At 43.7% G+C, this 18,768-nt stretch overlaps 2 protein-coding genes across 3 annotated transcripts in view; one reads left to right on the plus strand and one right to left on the minus strand.

The window, feature by feature from the left end:
- GABRA5 (gamma-aminobutyric acid type A receptor subunit alpha5) overlaps positions 1–18,768 on the minus strand; it is a 75,131-nt gene that overhangs the window by 46,801 nt on the left and 9,562 nt on the right. For both annotated transcript variants that reach the window (XM_079972869.1, XM_079972870.1), the window contains exons 3-5: positions 10,561–10,682; positions 7,717–7,784; positions 7,378–7,598 (exon numbers count right to left, since the gene is read on the minus strand). In XM_079972869.1, coding sequence (XP_079828995.1) covers positions 7,378–7,598; positions 7,717–7,784; positions 10,561–10,682 — 411 coding nt within the window. The remainder of the gene's footprint in view (positions 1–7,377; positions 7,599–7,716; positions 7,785–10,560; positions 10,683–18,768) is intronic.
- GABRB3 (gamma-aminobutyric acid type A receptor subunit beta3) overlaps positions 1–18,768 on the plus strand; it is a 203,985-nt gene that overhangs the window by 35,077 nt on the left and 150,140 nt on the right. The window lies entirely within an intron of this gene.

The following is an 18,768-nucleotide window of genomic DNA, read 5'->3' on the forward strand; positions in this document are numbered from 1 at the left end:
GACAGTGACTCCTTGAGCAGCAATTCCACCTGACCTGAATCGTCCTCTGAGCTTGGGGAGGGGGTGATGGTTGAAGCCCAGGATGGTTGAAGCCCACACACATTTAAAGCAGATGACTTCAAAGGATCCTAGGAAGTTTAGTTTCCTCCTATGATTCCCAGTCGCAGGTGGCGCTGTGGGTTAAAGCCTCAGCGCCTAGGACTTGCCGATCGAAAGGTCGGCGGTTCGAATCCCTGCAGCGGGGTGCGCTCCCGCTGCTCAGTCCCAGCGCCTGCCAACCTAGCAGTTCGAAAGCACCTCCGGGTGCAAGTAGATAAATAGGGACCGCTTACCAGCGGGAAGGTAAACGGCGTTTCCGTGTGCGGCTCTGGCTCGCCAGAGCAGCGATGTCACGCTGGCCACGTGACCCGGAAGTGTCTCCGGACAGCGCTGGCCCCTGGCCTCTTAAGTGAGATGGGCGCACAACCCCATAGTCTGTCAAGACTGGCCCGTACGGGCAGGGGTACCTTTATGATTCCCAGTACACTTAGCAAACCACAGTTCCCAGGATTCTTTTGGGAAAACCATTGCTCTAGATGTGTACTGGATGTGCTTAAAATGTATTCTGTAGCGATACCCTTTAAGCCTTTACCTCCACCATGGTCCTAATCCAGATACCCATACAGTGGTACCTTGGTTGTCGAACTTAATCCATTCTGGGAATCTGTTCGACTTTTGGAACCATTTGAAAACCAAGGTGCGGCTTCTGATTGGCTGCAGGAGCTTCCTGCACTCAAGCGGAAGCTGTGGAAACCGCATCAGATGTTCGGCTTCCGAAAAACGTTCGCAAACCGGAACACTCACTTCTGGGTTTGCAGTGTTCAGAAGCCAATTTGTTCAGGGACCAAGCCATTCGACAACCAAGGTACCACTGTATTGATCTAGTCCCCCCTGCATTAATTTTTAAAGAGATCAGACACAGAAGGGTTAAATATGTGAATAATGTTGTATCTAATTTAGTGCTCATATCCCCAGTGGAGGGGTATTTCCAGCTCAAATTCAATCAAGAAAGGTACTACACAAAACTGACAGTCTATGAAAACTCCAACTTTGTGGCTATGGCTTTCTTTTCTTTTCTTTTCTTTTCTTTTCTTTTCTTTTCTTTTCTCTCTCTCTCTCTCTCTCTCTCTCTCTCCCTCCCTCTCTCTCTCTCTCTCTCTCTCTCTCTCTCAAAGTGACCATAATGGTTATGCAGAAAATTACAGCAATTGTGCATTATGGAATGGAAAATTTAAGTGCTGACCTTGTTACAAGTCTGCAATACTTGTATATGCTACTGAAATAGATGTTAGAAGAGGAGTGCTGAATTTAATTGAATGAACTCAGTTCATTTCACTTACATTAAATCTAAATTTTCAGTATCCTTACTGACTGGTGTCCAACATTATCTAGGCTTTACAATTTATTGAATGATTTTAATACCCCCACTCATATATTTCTATACGCATTTTAATTTTTATGTACATTTTAAAATGAAATGTGCGCGTACTTGCATCCACAGAAGCTGGAATTTCAATTCTGAATTGTAATGATCTCATAGAAATAACCTCCAGGGCTGCTAAACCATGTGGTTTGTCAAGCCCAAAACAGGTTTTGGGGGGTCACACTGAGCTTTATTATTGAACAAAGTCAGCCTGAATTTAAAAACAATGGAACAATTCTCAAGCATAACAAGGGCTTTCTCAATTTGCACCATGGTTACTAAATGTGAGGGAAAGTGACTTGCTAATATACACACAGAGAGAGACATTACACTTTGAAACCTGACATTTTACAGCTAGCAGCTATTTCTCTGAGGACAAACCCGTGCATGTTATCATTACTTTTTCTGCCAGTGAAAAATATCACAGGAACACTCATGATGAAAGGAGTGATGTTCTAAATGCAGCACAGCTCTGCAGAGGCATTTTGATATGATTATGTATTACTCAGGGATTTCCCAACCAAAAATGGAAGCAATAACACAAACGGCAGCCTGATACAACTCTTTAATTCTCATCTAGCACATAGATGAGATGTACACACATTGGGTTGTCCTCAAAACCCAAATCTGCCACATTCATTTCAGCACCCAAGATACCTAAACCCAACATTTCTGCTTTCTCAGGCTATCCTACCTCACAGGGTTGTTGTGAAAATAAGTTAGAAGCTGGAGGGAGCTCTTTGGATCCCCATCATCTGGGGATACAGATAAGATGAAGTAAGAATGAAATGAATAGGCTAGACGCTCTGTGATGGCCTGGGATTCAGACTCGGATGCTGTACCTGAGGAATCCCAGCCTGCACAGGATTCCCTGCCTCCATATCCAGCTGAGCCGGGGCTGGGGCCTGAGCCTGAAGGGTCCTCACCTGTGCTGGATCTTTAGGTGCAGACACCAGCTGAGTCTGCTCTGGCTCTTGAGGTGCTGCAGGACCCATTGCCTGCAGGTGCTCCACTCTCAGCCCCGTCAGGAGAGGCTGAGGTTGCCTCTGGGTCCAGTAACCCTCCAGCCTCTCCTGAGCTGCAGAGGCTCAGGGCAGAGAGGCGGAGGGAACTAAGTTCCTGCAGGAGGAGTGCTCGCCTCCAGGCCAGGAGAGGCGAGTCACCTGTAGACCAGGGCCGCCCTATGCCCTGGGGCATATAAAAGCCAGTCAGCACCAGTCCCAGGTTGCGGGAGCAACATTGTTGGTAGCCTGTTCCTGCCTGCACCCTGTCCTGCTCTTCTGCCAGAGTTCCTGACCTCACTCGACTCCCTGCCTTGGACCCAGCTTCAGCTTTGACGGACAACCTCCATACCGCACCCTCGACCTTGGACTGGACTTGGACATTGCTGCATGGTTAACCCTCGGGACCAGTACACTCTCACTCTCACAGAAGTTCTGTGAATGGCAGAGCCCTTTGTATTAGGGCAATTTTCTGCACTACAAAACTGAATATTTACAACAAATCTATCATTACATTGAAGGATTTTCAGAAGTTTTCGACAAGCTTTGGGCAATGGTTTAGGTAATGGATGGGAAACCATCACTTCCCAGTTCCCTTGCTGCATCTTCCCTCTGTGGTCTGCTACCACCACTGATTCCTCTTCCTCTACAAAATTTCAATCACCGTGACCCACAAAGCTACTCAGGAGGACTCACAACAAACCCAGCAACTACAGGTGCCACAGCAGCAGGATGCTGCAAAGGAGCCTCTTCCTACAGCCACTGTCGAAGAGTATCTATAGGACTGGCCAGCAGCATGGACCAGATACAGAGTGCAATGGCTAGAGTGGCCCTCTAGAACTCCGCTCTGGGCCTGCACTCTATGGCTTAGCGGCACACACACAAAAATGACTGCCTTCTAATCAGATGCATGTTTCTTCTTCCCATGGCATTGTGTCTTGCTGCTAAGTGGTGGCCCTTTTTCATCTGACTGCTGCTGTTGCTGCTTACTCTGTGCCCGGTACTGAGTCCTCGCAACTATGACACTTTGTCACAGAGCCAGAGTTTAATGAAGCACTTGCAGAGCTTCAGCTTTGAGGAGGGATGCATTTCAAGGCTACATTATGGCAGAAGACAATATTAAAAGAATTCAGAGACGCCGAGTTCTGCCTGACATGGGGGGTGGGGAAAAGGCTCATCACTTGTGCATGACATCATACATGCGACACACACATGTGAAGTCACGTGTGTTGGGAGGAAGCCATGGGGCCCAGCGAGACCCTCCACTACTGTGGTGAGGCCCTGCGAGGACTGCCACCACTGCGAGCAGGGCTGGCATACCCGACACCCACCTGTCAAAGTTGGCCTGTGAGGTGAGGGGAGTTAAAGATTTGGCTTGCCAAGTCAAAAAGGTGCCCCACTCCTCGGCCACTGCTTGATCTGGCAAGAGGCTGTATTTGAGAAAAGACTTTGTCTTCAGCTGCATGCCAAGGAAGAACTCCAGAGTGGAATTTTAATGGCAGAGAGTGGACGTGTAATCTGTGAGTTATTTATAGCCTCAACCTGCATGCAAATGGTGAACAGCGGGAGTTGGAATGTGACTTTGTAAACACTGTGAAGACTGAACAAAGGAAGATAAGAACTAACTCTCCCAGCACACCGGGTCTGAGACAGTAACGATTATGAAGGACTACACATTATGTATCTATCCGATTATGCTGGATTTACGTATAAGCTAAACAAGCTATAGCTTAGGGCTCCACTCTTTGGGGGGGGGGGCAAAAAAATTAAAGAAAAAAAACACTGGATGCACATTTCCAAAATATAAGATAAAAAACAAATAAAATAAAACCTACATACAGCAACAGCAAAATCATTTTAAGTTAAAGCTTAATAATTATTTCACTATTAACATACTTCTTCTTAATTGTATTTCAGTTCAACAATTACTTTGATAAAATACATATTTTGTTATGTGCAAATGGCTTTAGATACCTATTAGGTCCATAAATTACCATATAGCATATATTCAACACAAAAAGCAGCGACAATTTGTTGTTGACAAAGGACAGCTGGACATATAAAGGCCCCTATTACCTTCAGTAGCTTAGGGCCTCATCAAACCTAAATCCAGCCCTGACTACACACATGAAACACATTTTATATTTTTAAGAAATAACCGAGGTGCTGTCTGTAAGGAGGCAGTGATGGTCGGCTATAAGAATGGACAACAACAAGTGAAGGATAAAATGGATATTAATGAAGAGATGATGTGGCTACAGGAGGAAAAGATGGATATATGTTTACAACAGGAGCAGGAAACTATTAAAGAAATTGTATTAAATTAAAGTAATTTGGTTGGATTTGTAAGAATCTGGAAAACTAATAAAAAGAATTTGAAAGAAAAGGTGTCCCACCCCTAGCCTAGAGGCTAAGAACAGATTCAAGCACAGGGAAAAGAACCTGGCAGGAATGCTTCTGATTATCTGTGAATATATTCCCTCCGCTTCTGGAGCCAAGTGGAGTCAACCCTCTACTACAGCCTTTCTCAACCTGTGGGTACCCAGATGTTGTTGGACAACTCCCATCACCCGTAGCTAGCAAGGCCAGAGCTCAGGGATGATGGGAGTTGTAGTCCAACAACATCCGGGGATCCACAGGTTGAGAACCGCTGCTCTACTAGGAAGCAACACCTTTTGGCTTCCTCACTAGGAACCAGGGTTCTAGCGAAGCAGCGATCAGGCTCATAAAGGGTGGGGAAAGTCCTTCCCTGCTGCAAACCATGATAGGAATTGAGGAGGTGCTCTTAAACTATAATGGACTCAAAGGGTTCTAGGGCTCTGCTCTCTGAGGCAAGCATTCTCAGGTCACTGCACGACGATACTCTCTAGGATGTAGTGCCACAGCTAGAATTGCATCAGGTGATCTAAGTGCTCTTACAGATCTATACAGACAGAGATAGACTTTCAGGTAACTTGGTCCAGAGTTGTGAGTTGTCAGAGGAGGGAACTGGGAGAGCAGTTTGCTTAAGGCCACCTAGGAGGTTCATTGCAGGAGCTAGTTGTGAACTGGAGACTTCCTGAATCATAGCTCAGTCTCTTAGCCATGCTGTTACCAGCAATGAGAAAACTCTGATAGGTACAGAAACCTCACAGGAAGGTTTTTATTGTTGCTTCAGCCACTTCCAGATAAGTTTTGCAAAAGGATGTCTGCATCAGTAGAAATGTAATGGTGCTAGCAAAGTCACAATGAGCCAGGATGAAACTTTACTTGAGTTCCTAATGAGTTCAGGAGGTGGGAGAAGAACTCATAATAAGTTCACTATTACAAGCCCAGCCAATTCCAGAGTTTGCCACTATCATTTGTCATTAATCATATTTTACAGGCAGCTGTACATGATATGTAATGCATTAATTTTCCTATAGATTTTTGTCTGTGTGACCACACTTCTGATGCAATTGTTGCTCCTAAGTAACTATTACAGAACACTTATTTGCAATTAGAACAACAATAACAACAACAGTCAGGCAATAGTCAGGCTTAAATTCCATCCTATTTAAAAATAACCCTCCACCCCAGAAGGAAACAAGATCGTCGCATTTTTTAAGAATCATAAGCAGGATTTTAAGAACACTGTGGGGATGGATTACAACAGGAGAGAAGATTGGTGAACGGTGAGAATTTTTTATGATGCAGTTAAAAAATGGCGTTTCGCCAAGACAGGCTTGCCAGAGAAAGAAAGATGGGGGGAGGAGAATCAGGAATGTTGGAAAGAGAAGGAGTGTCGGAATTGAAAGTTTGACCTGAAAGAGCCCCCTGATCTATTTGATTTATTTGGCTAGCCTGGAAAAATAAAGGGCAGACCGAAGATTAACTTTGTTTACGGAAGAGTTGAACAGAGGCTGTCCCAGACTGATATAGCTTCTGAAGAGTACAAAACCCACGCAGAGATGCCAGCTTTCAGTCTGCTTGTGAGAATCATCAGAGATCGCAAAGAAAGGAATATATGACTACAACAAGATGAGAAAGAAAGTAATAAAGGACTATCCGGATTGAACTGGATAGAACTGATTAATTAATGCAGTAAAATGAGTGATGTCTGGACTTATCCGGAATTTTGGACTCATGCGGAGCTTGATATATGGGTACCTTCAAAAATTTAAAATTTGGCTTTATAATTCGGAACCAGTGTGATTTGAATAATGTGATGTGATTGGCCTGTTAATAAAAATTATTAAAAAAATAAATAAATAAATTCCATCCTATTTATTAGCAAGGAGAACAAAAAATAATAATAATCAGGCCACAGAGAGGCTTATAATCCATTCCACCACCTATACGAATTGCAGTGCAAAAGTATGTCTTTCCAATACCACTAGATCAGAAAGAACCAAAGCTATGAAAGATATGGATATTGATCTAACTCACAAAGACTTTTAAAAAGCACTCGCTTGATCTGAAAAAGGGCACCTGCTAAAATGAAGCCTCTCTCATGCACTCACCAAAGCTTTAACATCATGGTCTGTTAATTAGTAAAAGTCAAGGAAGAAAAGAAAAACCTAGTCTTTGATTGTTCAATAAGTACCAAACCAGTGACAGATTCAACTTTCTGGCTTAGATCAAAATCACAGCTACAAATACAATGGGAAAGTACCAGTCTTTTGGAAAGAAAGAAAGAAAGAAAGAAAGAAAGAAAGAGAAAGAAAAGTCTATTTTTCAGATTTTTTTTTAAAAAAAGATGGGCATTGTTCAGAAGCTGTATGTTAATTGCTAGTTATAAGGCATGATTATGCCTTCTGCTTTCTTTTGATGTTCTCATCAATGTATGCAAGAGAGTTTTTCCCCCTTGACTCTCCTGTGAAGAACACAGGGCAGCACAATTGGGGACCTATCACAGAACAAGCGTCAAAAGAAACCCACAATCTTCCTCCTCACCTCATTGTGTAGAGGAGAGTCCCATCATCCTCAAGGCGCAAAAGCTTGTTAGGAGTGGTCATGTTGTGGGCGATAGATTTTTTGCCATTGTGGAAAAAGGTGTCCGGAGTCCAGATCTTACTGGCAAGGAGGTTGTTCAGAGGCAGGCGTTGCATGGGACCTTTAAATTGAAGCCTTTCGTCTTTCCAACTTTGCCGGAAGAAAACATCAATAGTATATTCCTGGCGTAAAACAGAGACCATTGTATAAGTGCCGTAGCTGGTAAGAATGAACCAATCCTCCAGATTATTCTAGCAAATAGCAGCAGGGGACATTCAGAATCACAGCATTGCAACCTACCATTTCGGTGTCTGACACAGGGCCAAAACTGGTGACAAAGATGTCTGTTTTTACCTCTGTTATTCTCTCTACAACAAAGAAATGTAAACAATTAAGACTGCTCCATCAGTTGGCAATTTGCATCGAGGAACATCTAATCTTATAGAGATAGCAATGCAAAGAAGGGTTTTGCACTTCAGTGGCATCCTGACTCTTCCACTTAATGCTATGTGGCTTCTGGGCAATTACCATATTGTTTCTGTGTTGAGGGCAGCACTTAGCACTTTGTTAATGCTAAAGTTACATTGCAGAAGTAAGTACAGTGGTACCTGGGGTTAAGAACTTAATTTGTTCTGGAGGTCTGTTCTTAACCTGAAGCACCACTTTAGCTAATGGGGCCTCCTGCTGCCGCTGCACCGCTGGTGTGTGATTTCTGTTCTCATCCTGAAGCAAAGTTCTTAACCCGAGGTACTATTTCTGGGTTAGCGGAGTCTGTAACCTGAAGCGTCTGTAACCTGAAGCGTGTGTAACCCGAGGTACTACTGTAGCAGCAGTCGATCACCTTCGCCTACAAGACTAATGCAAGCGAGGAATTCGGCAATTCAGCAGACCTAAGTACATGTAACTAGGCACACGATGTGGCGCTCCTGAATGTGTGGGCTGCTTCAATAGATGTTCAAAGAGGGGTGCGGACACAGAGGTGCCCTTCCATTGAAAGAAAATGGGTCACTGTACACGCCATGTTTCTGCATGCCTGCATTAGCAGCCCAGTCCCCAGACACTGAGGTCCAGCTCCGAGGGCCTTCTGGCGGTTCCCTCACTGCGAGAGGCCAAGTTGCAGGGAACCAGGCAGAGGGCCTTCTCGGTGGTGGCGCCCACCCTGTGGAATGCCCTCCCATTGGATGTCAAGGCGATGGACAACTACCTGACATTCAGAAAACATCTGAAGGCAGCCCTGTTCAGGGAGGTTTTTAATATGTGACTTTTTAGTGTATTTTTCATCTCTGTTGGAAGCCGCCCAGAGTGGCTGGTGAAACCCAGCCAGATGGGCGGGGTACAAATAATAAATTATTATTTATTATTATTATAACCATCAGAAGAGTGAATGAAATGAGTGGTGTTTAGCTCTGGTACAAAGAGGACATTAATTATGTCTGCCCAGCTTTAAAAACAGCTGGACTGGTAAAATTAAATGATAACATTTAACAATGTCAAATTTCACAAGTGGCTGCATTTGTTAGTATTCACGTGGTTGTACTAAAAATGGATGCTCTGATCTTTTTCAACACTGCTTAAAGCTCATTTGGGGGGTTTTTTTCTCTCTCCCCTTAAGGATTCTATTCTATTCTTGCTTGCTTCGTGGAATGATAATGTCATAACAAAGCCTAGGTCATTAAGGCAAACGTGAGTTTTGCCAATTATTCAGCTTAGTAATTTAGATATGGTATATTGATTTTACATGACAAATCTTTTCAGATATCAGAAAATCCTAGAAATCTTGGTGATGTTTTCTTGGTAATGTGATATACATCACAACCTGGGGCTATAGTAACACTATCAGATATTTAGGTTATTGATTTACAAGATAGAGCATTCTGAGATTTGAGAGGCAACTGATTAGCAATTAACCAAAAACAGATACAGTGGTACCTCGGGTTACATATGCTTCAGGTTACATACGCTTCAGGTTACAGACTCCGCTAACCCAGAAATAGTACCTCAGAATAAGAACTTTGCTTCAGGATGAGAACAGAAATCGCGTGGTGGCAGCGGGAGGCCCTATTAGCTAAAGTGATGCTTCAGGTTAAGAACAGTTTCGGGTTAAGAATGGACCTCCAGAACGAATTAAGTTCTTAACCCGAGGTACCACTGTATAGGGAATATTCTATATGACTTCTATCCAGATATTGAAAGGAAGAACCTGTGATGACCCTGGGGTCAAACTCCACTTTTTCAGTGGATGAGGATCCTCTTCAAATGAAAAGGTATCTCTCACCGACGGCAGAGCTAGATATTGGGATAGATCAGTGCTTCCTATTTAAGGTTTATTCTGATTATGGTTGCTGCTAAAGAAGCATCTGAGCTTTTATGGAGTCTCCAGCCTGAGCCTATATATGGAGCTGTCCAGAGTATCTGAGTACTCAAACTATTGATGGGGTTGTGGGTGGTTGTGAGGGGCACGGCCTTGACAGTGGTGGCACCTTGACAGCTGAACTCACGTCCTGTTCCTGTTCCAATAATGCCTAATGGCCTTTAGAAAGTGATGGAAAGCATTCATTTATTGGGTCATTTTGCAACCCTTGACAAGTCATTCTATTACTTGGTCTCCACTACATTGTGGCTGGTGTTGTTTAATTGTTCAGTTTTTATTTTTTGTTGTTGCATTGCTTTAAATCTATATTGAAGCATCTCTGAAAATGTGGGATTTAAATAATAAACAGTATAGCAAGTGGCATTCATACAGTCTTGCAGCATAGCCACTATAACTTAAAATCAGTGTTCTCCTCCCACCCTCCCCAACTTCCTTGTCTGGTTGCAAGGCCGACGTACACACTGAGGAGGTGATCTGACTTCTCTGGGTCTGCCCTGAGAAGGATGCAACAGACTACAAACTCTGTGGGCCAGGGATGCTTTTTCTAACTTGAAAATGGGGAAATCTTTAACATACAACCAGTGAGAAAACAAAAGCACCAGGGGATTTTTGTGGCACTCTTCTGCTGCTTTCAGCACACTTTCTGGAAATCTCTTAACCATCTCCCACTGCTCCCTAAACACATCCTTGGTCATCTCTTACTGGGACATGGCGGCATGCTGTTTTAAGCATTTGTCCCTACAATGGCATGCTTGTAGGAACATCTGTTGTACCTCCCAGGCCTGGACGAAGCCTGTTATCATATCCATCCAGCAAACCGTCCAGAATCCTAGTGAAGATGGTGATGTTATCATTGGTATCATATTTTCCTGAGGCTGTTGGCATCTGTGAGAAGCTGCGAAAAGGGGGTGGGGGTGGGGATGGAGAAGACACATCAATAAAAACTGGGAGAGACAGCTAAAGAGTTAAAGGTTGTGTCATCGATCTCATAAGCATCTGAGAATGGATAGCTTAAACAAGGGCTGCAGGAAAATCCAATGGCTTGGTTGCTCTTGGACTTTGCTTGTCATGCACACAGGTGCCCCATAACATGCATAACACATGTGGATGCTGCATGGCAAAAAGCGTGATTCACCCTATTGTCAGGGCTTCTAGGTACAATTTGTTTCCTCTTTTCCAGGAGTAAATCAGAATCTACTGGCAGGTCTGGTGGTGCCTGGTGTCCATTGGAACTGATAGGGTGGAAGGCAGGGAGGCCAACAGTAGGTGGAGCCAGAGCCAATTACAGACAGAGCCATGCCCTGATTGGTTGTAAGTTCAAAGGCAGGCAGGTGGGGGCCAGCTGAGGATGCACTGAGATTGCTGGGGCAGTGTCGCCTTTGTTCAAATGGACCAGCCTCTGCTGGATAGATCAAGAAGTACTGTATTTTTTGCTCTATAAGACTCACTTTTCCCCTCCTAAAAAGTAAGGGGAAATGTGTGTGCGTCTTATGGAGCGAATGCAGGCTGCGCAGCTATCCCAGACGCCAGAACAGCAAGAGGGATTGCTGCTTTCACTGCGCAGCGATCCCTCTTGCTGTTCTGGCTTCTGGGATTCAGAATATTTTTTTTCTTGTTTCCCTCCTCCAAAAACTAGGTGCGTCTTGTGGTCTGGTGCATCTTATAGAGCGAAAAATACGGTAATTTGCAGCAGACTCCCAATTGTTTAACAACAGTGACAACAAAGCGTCTTCCCCTCCCTCCTTTTCTAAATTAAGCTGGTGATATCAGGGGTGGAAGTATAGGGGAAAACTGGAGAGGGGTTTTGTGTGAAAGGGCTGTGCATTCAGTTTTGGTATTGTAAACAAATTCAGTTTGCTCAGAAGCAACCTGCTCCTTAATTCTAAAAGTGTGTTGCACCACTCAGCCATTCTTTTCCACCTGGTTAGTAGATCTTGGGGTTCTAGCAAAAAAACAACTAAACACCACGAACCTGAGATTTGTTCACCCTTCTTTATCCATTCCCTTTTGGTCACCTTTCTTTGTTTCTCTAATAGTTCCATAAAGGCAGTGCTTTTTTTCTTAAAATATGTTTAGGGGTACTCTCGTTTTGACTCAGGAAAATGACCATTTTATAGTTCAAATTGGGGAAAATAAATACAGCAAATGGACAAAAGTACAAAGATTCACAAAATGTTTAGGGGTATGTGTAACCCCTGTGTCCCTCCAGAAAAAAGCACTGCATAAATGCATATGGTGTGGGAAACTGGCTTGTGGACTGTACCACTTCTGACTGTTGGTGGGCTCACAGGATTGAATGTTCCATTCACACATAGAGAGAGAACATAGGAAGCTGTGTCAGACCATTAACCTATCTAGCTCAATACTCTGCACTGGCTGGCAGTGACTTTCCAGGATATCAGGGAAGGAGTCTTTTCCAGCCCTTTCTGGGGATACTAGGGATTGAACCTGGGACCTTCAGCATTCAGAGGCTGGGTTAACAAATTGTTCCTCAACCTGATGAGGCTCATTTGACAAAAACAAGAAATGGAGCCTTTGGGGTCATCAGCCCGGTCCTGTGGGATTGTTATGCCAAAGCAATTCAGCAGGTTCCTTCTGATTAGACCAGGCATGGCCAAACTTGGCCCTCCATGTGTTTTGGGACTACAATTCCCATCATCACTGACCACTGGTCCTGTTAGCTAGGGATGATGGGAGTTGTAGTCCCAAAACAGCTGGAGGGCCAAGTTTGGACCATTAAATGCCAGCTGAAAGTATTTCTATTCCTCCAGGCTTCTGCGGGCAATTAAGAATACATCTTTCCATTAAGGCTGGTTTCTAATTTTATTATATATACAGTCATACCTCTGGCTGCAAATGTGATCGTGTGGGAGGCACGTTCGCAACCCCTAGCACTCGCAGCCTGAAGCACCGTGTCTGCACATGTGCATGATGCAATTTGGCGCTTCTGCGCATGCGCATGACATCATTTTGTGCTTCTGCACATGCGTGAGTTCCAAAACCCAGAAGTAACCCGTTCCAGTACTTCTGGGTTCAGTGCAGTCCGAAACCCAAAAAAGCGCAACCCGCAGCATTTGTAACCCGAGGTATTTTATTGTATGGTTTTATGTGTGACTGTTGGAAACTGCTCTGATATTTTTTTAATGAATAGTGGTATGTAATTTTTTTATATAAATAAATAAAATAAACCACTGGTCTTCAGCTGGTGGGTTGGAACCCACTAGTGGGACACGGCTTGATCTGAGGTGGAACTCAACAAGAGCACTACCACCATGCAAATGTATGGTAAAAGATTAAAAAATGGGTCCCCAAATGCTGGTTAGGATTAGAAGTACAGTATGTCCTGGGCCTGAAAATGTTGAGGACTACTGGAATAAACCAGCCCTTCTCCCTGATAAGAGGGTTTTCTATGTGCAGGGAATATTAGAGATACATTCAATCATATGAGTCCACACACATAGTTTGAAATAGTACAGTCTACAGACAGGTTTATCTCCCACAAGTGATATTTGTAAGCACCAGGCCTCAAATTCTAAGCCAGAGGGCAGGAACAGTCTTTCTATAATCTCTGTAAGGTGATGACAAGTCTCTTTCTCACCCCTACTCAGAACAACTTTAAAAACCGTCATTTTTTTCTGCTTTAGCATTACATTTCCCACCAAATTCCTAGACATTCTGCTGCACCCATTGCCTTCCTTTTCTGCTACTGCTGGACAGACTCCAGAATCTGAGATGAGTAAATGGAAAACATTTGCAGATATTTGCAGATAAGTAGCCGATGGGTCAAAGGCCTTCTTCCCTAAGTTGATCATGGTCACCGTCAACGCGCCGCTTTAATTAAGTTGCAGCCAGAGGATCAAATTCTGCCATCTGCTACACAGAGTCTTTAGCAACATTTTAATCCTATGAAATTGTTATTGCGAGCAGTGATGGCCACAATGTTGTGTAATGCCGAGCAAAACCATAATGGAAGCTAGATCTTCGGGGATCCAGTCCCATGGCCATTCTCACTTAACATGGACAATAAATGCCACTAGGATCGAGAACGGAACAGGGACTGCCCATAGCTCCTGTAGGCATGGAACTGCCACCCTGTCATAATTAGTGTTCTTAACAGAGGACGAGATGGTTGGACAGTGTTCTCAAAGCTACAAACATGAGTCTGACCAAACTGCGGGAGGCAGTGGAAGACAGGAGTGCCTGGCGTGCTCTGGTCCATGGGGTCATGAAGAGTTGGACACGACTAAACGACTAAACAACAACAACAAAATTACAAATGATTTGGAATAACAGTCACACTCTAGTGTTACGCATAATATAGTAAAGGTAAAGGGACCCCTGACCATTAGGTCCAGTCGTTGCTGACTCTGGGGTTGCGGCACGCATCTCGCTTTATTGGCCGAGGGAGCCGGCGTACAGCTTCCGGGTCATGTGGCCAGCATGACTAAGCCACATCTGGTGAACCAGAGCAGCACACGGAAACGCCGTTGACCTTCCCGCCGGAGCGGTACCTATTTATCTACTTGCACTGGTGTGCTTTCGAACTGCTAGGTTGGCAGGAGCAGGGACCGAGCAATGGGAGCTCACCCCGTCGCGGGGATTCGAACCGCCGACCTTGTGATCGGCAAGTCCTAGGCTCTGTGGTTTAACCCACAGTGCCACCCGCGTCCCTACACATAATATAATACTGCATTCACAGTCTCATTGAATACCAAGAACGATGGATCATATGGTCATCTTAAATTCTAACTGTTGTCAAAAGCATCTGCAAGATTTCTTTTGGCCATCATGGTAAAAGCTAGGGGTTTGCTTAGAAATTTAGAAACAGTCAATGCAGACCAGTGACAAAATCAGCTAATGTACTTACTGTTCCACTGGCCAGGCTGAAACACGGGGAAAGCTGAAACCCTTTGTGCAATTTCTCTTCTCTAAGGGCAGTAAAAGGACGCCATAAAGCATTTCCCCAATGGATTTTTAAAAAAACTGAAATGGTGTTTGTCTTCAAGGAGACATTAAGACTAGCAAAAGCCTATGATTCTTGTCTAATCCAACACTCTCATGCTCCCGGTATTTCCTGGAAGCAATTACATCCTATGTTATGTAATATAATATAGCACTACATTGAAAAACTATCTAAAAAGAAGGAATCCAATGAGCTTTCTAGAAGGGGAAGTCTGCATTGTTTGGTACCTGGATGGCTGACACTTCTTGGGAAGTGTGCCGGTGAATTCTCTTTCATTATACAAACTATTTGTGGTTTGAAAAGCTTTGGTGCAATTTTAATTCTGCCTAAAGCTGCTTATAAGGAAACAACTTTGAGAGAGAAACAGAATACGGAGAAGAACTGGAAGCCTAAAATGGTTTCTAGTGATTTCCAGTGCCCAACTGGACATCATATGCAAGCCTTGACAACAAGTAACCGCAGTCTGTCATTGTCTTCTCTCCCCCTCCCTGTCTCCCTGTCTCTCTCACACCTGTTTGTGTAATCTCATAGTAATAGGGATGGTGATGCTGAAAAATTGTGAATGATTTAGCCTACCATGTGAGTGATGTGAGCCTCCCTGCCACCCTGACATCAGATTTTATTTTGCTGGGCATTTCACCTGCCATTTTTGATGGTCTCAGTGAAGCTGAACTGATTGGACTATTAAATTGTTTTGGCAAGAGATGCAATTTGCTTGATTCAGCATATGTTTACCTGCATGAAATATGTGCTGTTTGCATTCTTTTTATTTATTTAAAATTCCAAGCTCAGAAGAAGAAAAGAGCTTGGCTCTGTCTAGAATCTGATTCCAATGTTCCATAACTATTATGGGTTTTCTCTGGGGGAAAGCATAGCTCCATTTGTGAGTGAGTCCCTGGAATGTGTTGATTGGTAGCCTGAAATCTCATCTCTTTGTCATGTTGGTTGGCAATAAAATGAAAGAGTACATTTTTTCTTATTGTGCCACTTGAAAAATCCACTCTGGGCCACTTTAACTGTTATCTAATTCTTTTACAGAAAGCCTTATTGCGTAAGACACAAGATGCAACTCGCATGCAGAGCATTACATAAAATGGTGTCTTTTTCACAGATGCCTTCCCCCGACTGGCTATGCTTCCCCAAGGATGACACCCCCTTTTGCACAGGGAGTGAAATGCATGCATGCATGTTATTGAAAAGCAACAACATGAATTTGGGAAACAACTTGCGATGGTGACTGTTGTAGTGAAGCCATCACAGGCTGTGTTTTGACATGTTATTAATCAGGAGGTTACTCTGGTGTCACAAGCAAGTGGCATGTTATGATCTGTGGTGTGTCAAAAGCTGGCAACTATCTTCAAAGGTCACACTATGGTAGCTTCACCACATTGGTCACCATCCCAATTGGGTGTCTATATCCACACTAAAACATCAACCAAGGTAGAGGCGAATCATTTTATCCAGAGTAGATTACTCATGGAATAGTGATGGATGTTTGATCTTTCGCAAAATGGGCTTACAACTGTTCCCCAAAAAAGTATTAGGCACATATGGTAAAGCAGATTCCAAAACTGACAAAGCAATCAGATGTCTCCATAATTTGGGAGCACTATGATAACACTGTATGCCAGAGCTCTCTCCCTGAGCAGGGAAGGCTCATCCAGAGTTGAGAACTCAAGGATCTGTTTAAGGACTTTCTAAGAACCTTCAGGATTCAGTGCTTAGCACTTCCTCAATACTTCACCATCCTTCATCCCACTGCCAATAGTTCCAAACAAGAAGAGTGAACCTACCATGTCTCCCAGTCTTGATGGCTATATAGTGCCTCTGTGATCAAAGGCACTATGAGTCTGAACATGGTGAGCAACAACTGCAGGAGAGGGCTATTGGGCTTGCATTCTGCTTTTGAGCACCCCATCTGACCGACCAATATGGGAGAGTATTCAGTCAAGCAAGAATTTGTGTTTGTCTGACTCAGGCTGGCAGCATATTGGTATGTTGGATTTGTGAAACTACAGAAAGGGATATGTATTATATCTGTATCCTCCAAGAAGCTCAGAGGGGCATTCTGCTGCACTATGACCCTAAAAGGTAGGTTGGGTTGAGCCCTCCAGGGATGATTGGGTATTAAAACCTAGCTTCCCCACATCCAAATCAAACACTCCAGGTACTGCACCAGACTAGTATGTGCCCTAGTTCCTTCTTTCCTTTAATACTTCTCTGTTCCACAACTTCAGAAGTACTGAAATAGAAAGCGATCACCAAAATTATTGGCGGGCGTGATTTATGTGGCTTGATCAGAAACAAAATATTGGGAGTTATTAGCTACTGGGAGAGTGTAGAGCTTTTCATCTGAAATATTAAAAAACAACAACCCACTGGTGAATGTTCTATGGGAAAGAATCTTACGTCAACGAAGTTAGCCCTTAATGAGCTCCTTCCATTTCTGTAATTAAAACCGATGGATTAGTTTTGACATTAAGTGAAATGTAGCTCCTGATACAAATTCTGCTTATCATTGATGACTCTGGGATGCATGGATCTCACCCGTGGAAATGGAGATCTCTGAGAGTGTCTCTTCACAACAGGGAGACTGAGTTTTTATGATTCAGTCCCTTTGTAAATTTATTTCCCAGGAAAAGAAGCAAATCTAATGAACAAGGAGGCAGAGAGAATACTTTACAATATCTTCATAAAGAAAGGGTACGGCATGAGGCAGAGAACCATTTTAAAGAAAGCTGAAAGTGCTTTCAGAGAGAACCATTAGCTGTCATGGTGTACAAATATCTCTTCCATTTGCCCCCGTTGCCTCAGGTCAAATAGTGTTTGCAGGTTTTTAAACAATACAAAACCCTTAATCAGGGGCCAAAGAGGAATGTGCAGTATACACCAAGCACAGCATCACTTTTCTAAAAACTCTGAAGAAAATGACTGTGGGAAGTCATTGACGAGTAGTGGTGCAAGGAGACTCACGATAAAATCCTTCCCTGACCCATGAAGCCTGTCACTGCCTCTCAGCTTAAGCTACCTCACAGGGTTGTTGTAAATATAAAATGGCAGGGGAGAACTGTGTATATTTCCTCCAACCCCTTGAAGGAAGAACACAATAACATATAATATATATCCCTGTTAACATCAGCAACTGTTCTCTGTCTTCAGCTTGCAAAAGTGACAAAAAAAGTACGAGTACAGTAAGGAGGGAGGGAGGGACACTTATATATGTCAAGTACTTTGAATGACTCATTCGGCTAGTGCCTTCCAGTTGGTTTGGATTACAGCTCCCATAACGCTTGACCACTGGTCATGCTGCCTGGGGCTCATGGGAGTTGTAGTCCAAAACAGCTGGAAGGCACCAGATTAGGGAAGGCTGTTCACCTCATCCACTGATGGAGGGAAGTGGCAGAGTATTGTCCTATTGCAGCATATTGTCTTTGCCAAAGACTGGCAGATGCCTCTCCCATGTTGAAGACTTTGAGCTATCCATCGCAATCAATCTCTTCAGAATGCCAGAATAATATTTGTTGCGTATCAGTGCAGAACACACACTTAAGAGCTTCCCTATCTACACAATGTCCAGCTCATGTCAGGGTGGAAAGTCCGTGATCTGAGTTGACATATTATAATACATTCACAAAACTGTCTTATATTTGAAGTAAGTGAGGGAATATGCAAAGTATCTTATCGGAGTATATCTGGAGCTCTCTGACTTTGGAAAACAGATATTAGGTTTCCTCAAACTTTTCTAGCAGAGATGAATGGTGGTGGTGGGGAGTTCCCCCCTCTCCCCAATTCTCAAACAATGTAGGTGCAGTTGCCACCACAATTTCATGTGTGTATGGATATTCACCACTTAAAACATTTATTGAAATGTATCAGTATAGCTTAGGGACCCTGGTGAGGCTGTGGGTTAAACCACAGAGCCTAGGACTTGCTGATCAGAAGGTTGGCGGTTCGAATCCCCACGACGGGGTGAGCTACCATTGCTTGGTCCCTGCTCCTGCCAACCTAGCAGTTGGAA

The sequence above is a fragment of the Podarcis cretensis genome (genome assembly GCF_951804945.1).
Source record: "Podarcis cretensis genome assembly, chromosome: 4".
NCBI lineage: Eukaryota > Metazoa > Chordata > Lepidosauria > Squamata > Lacertidae > Podarcis > Podarcis cretensis.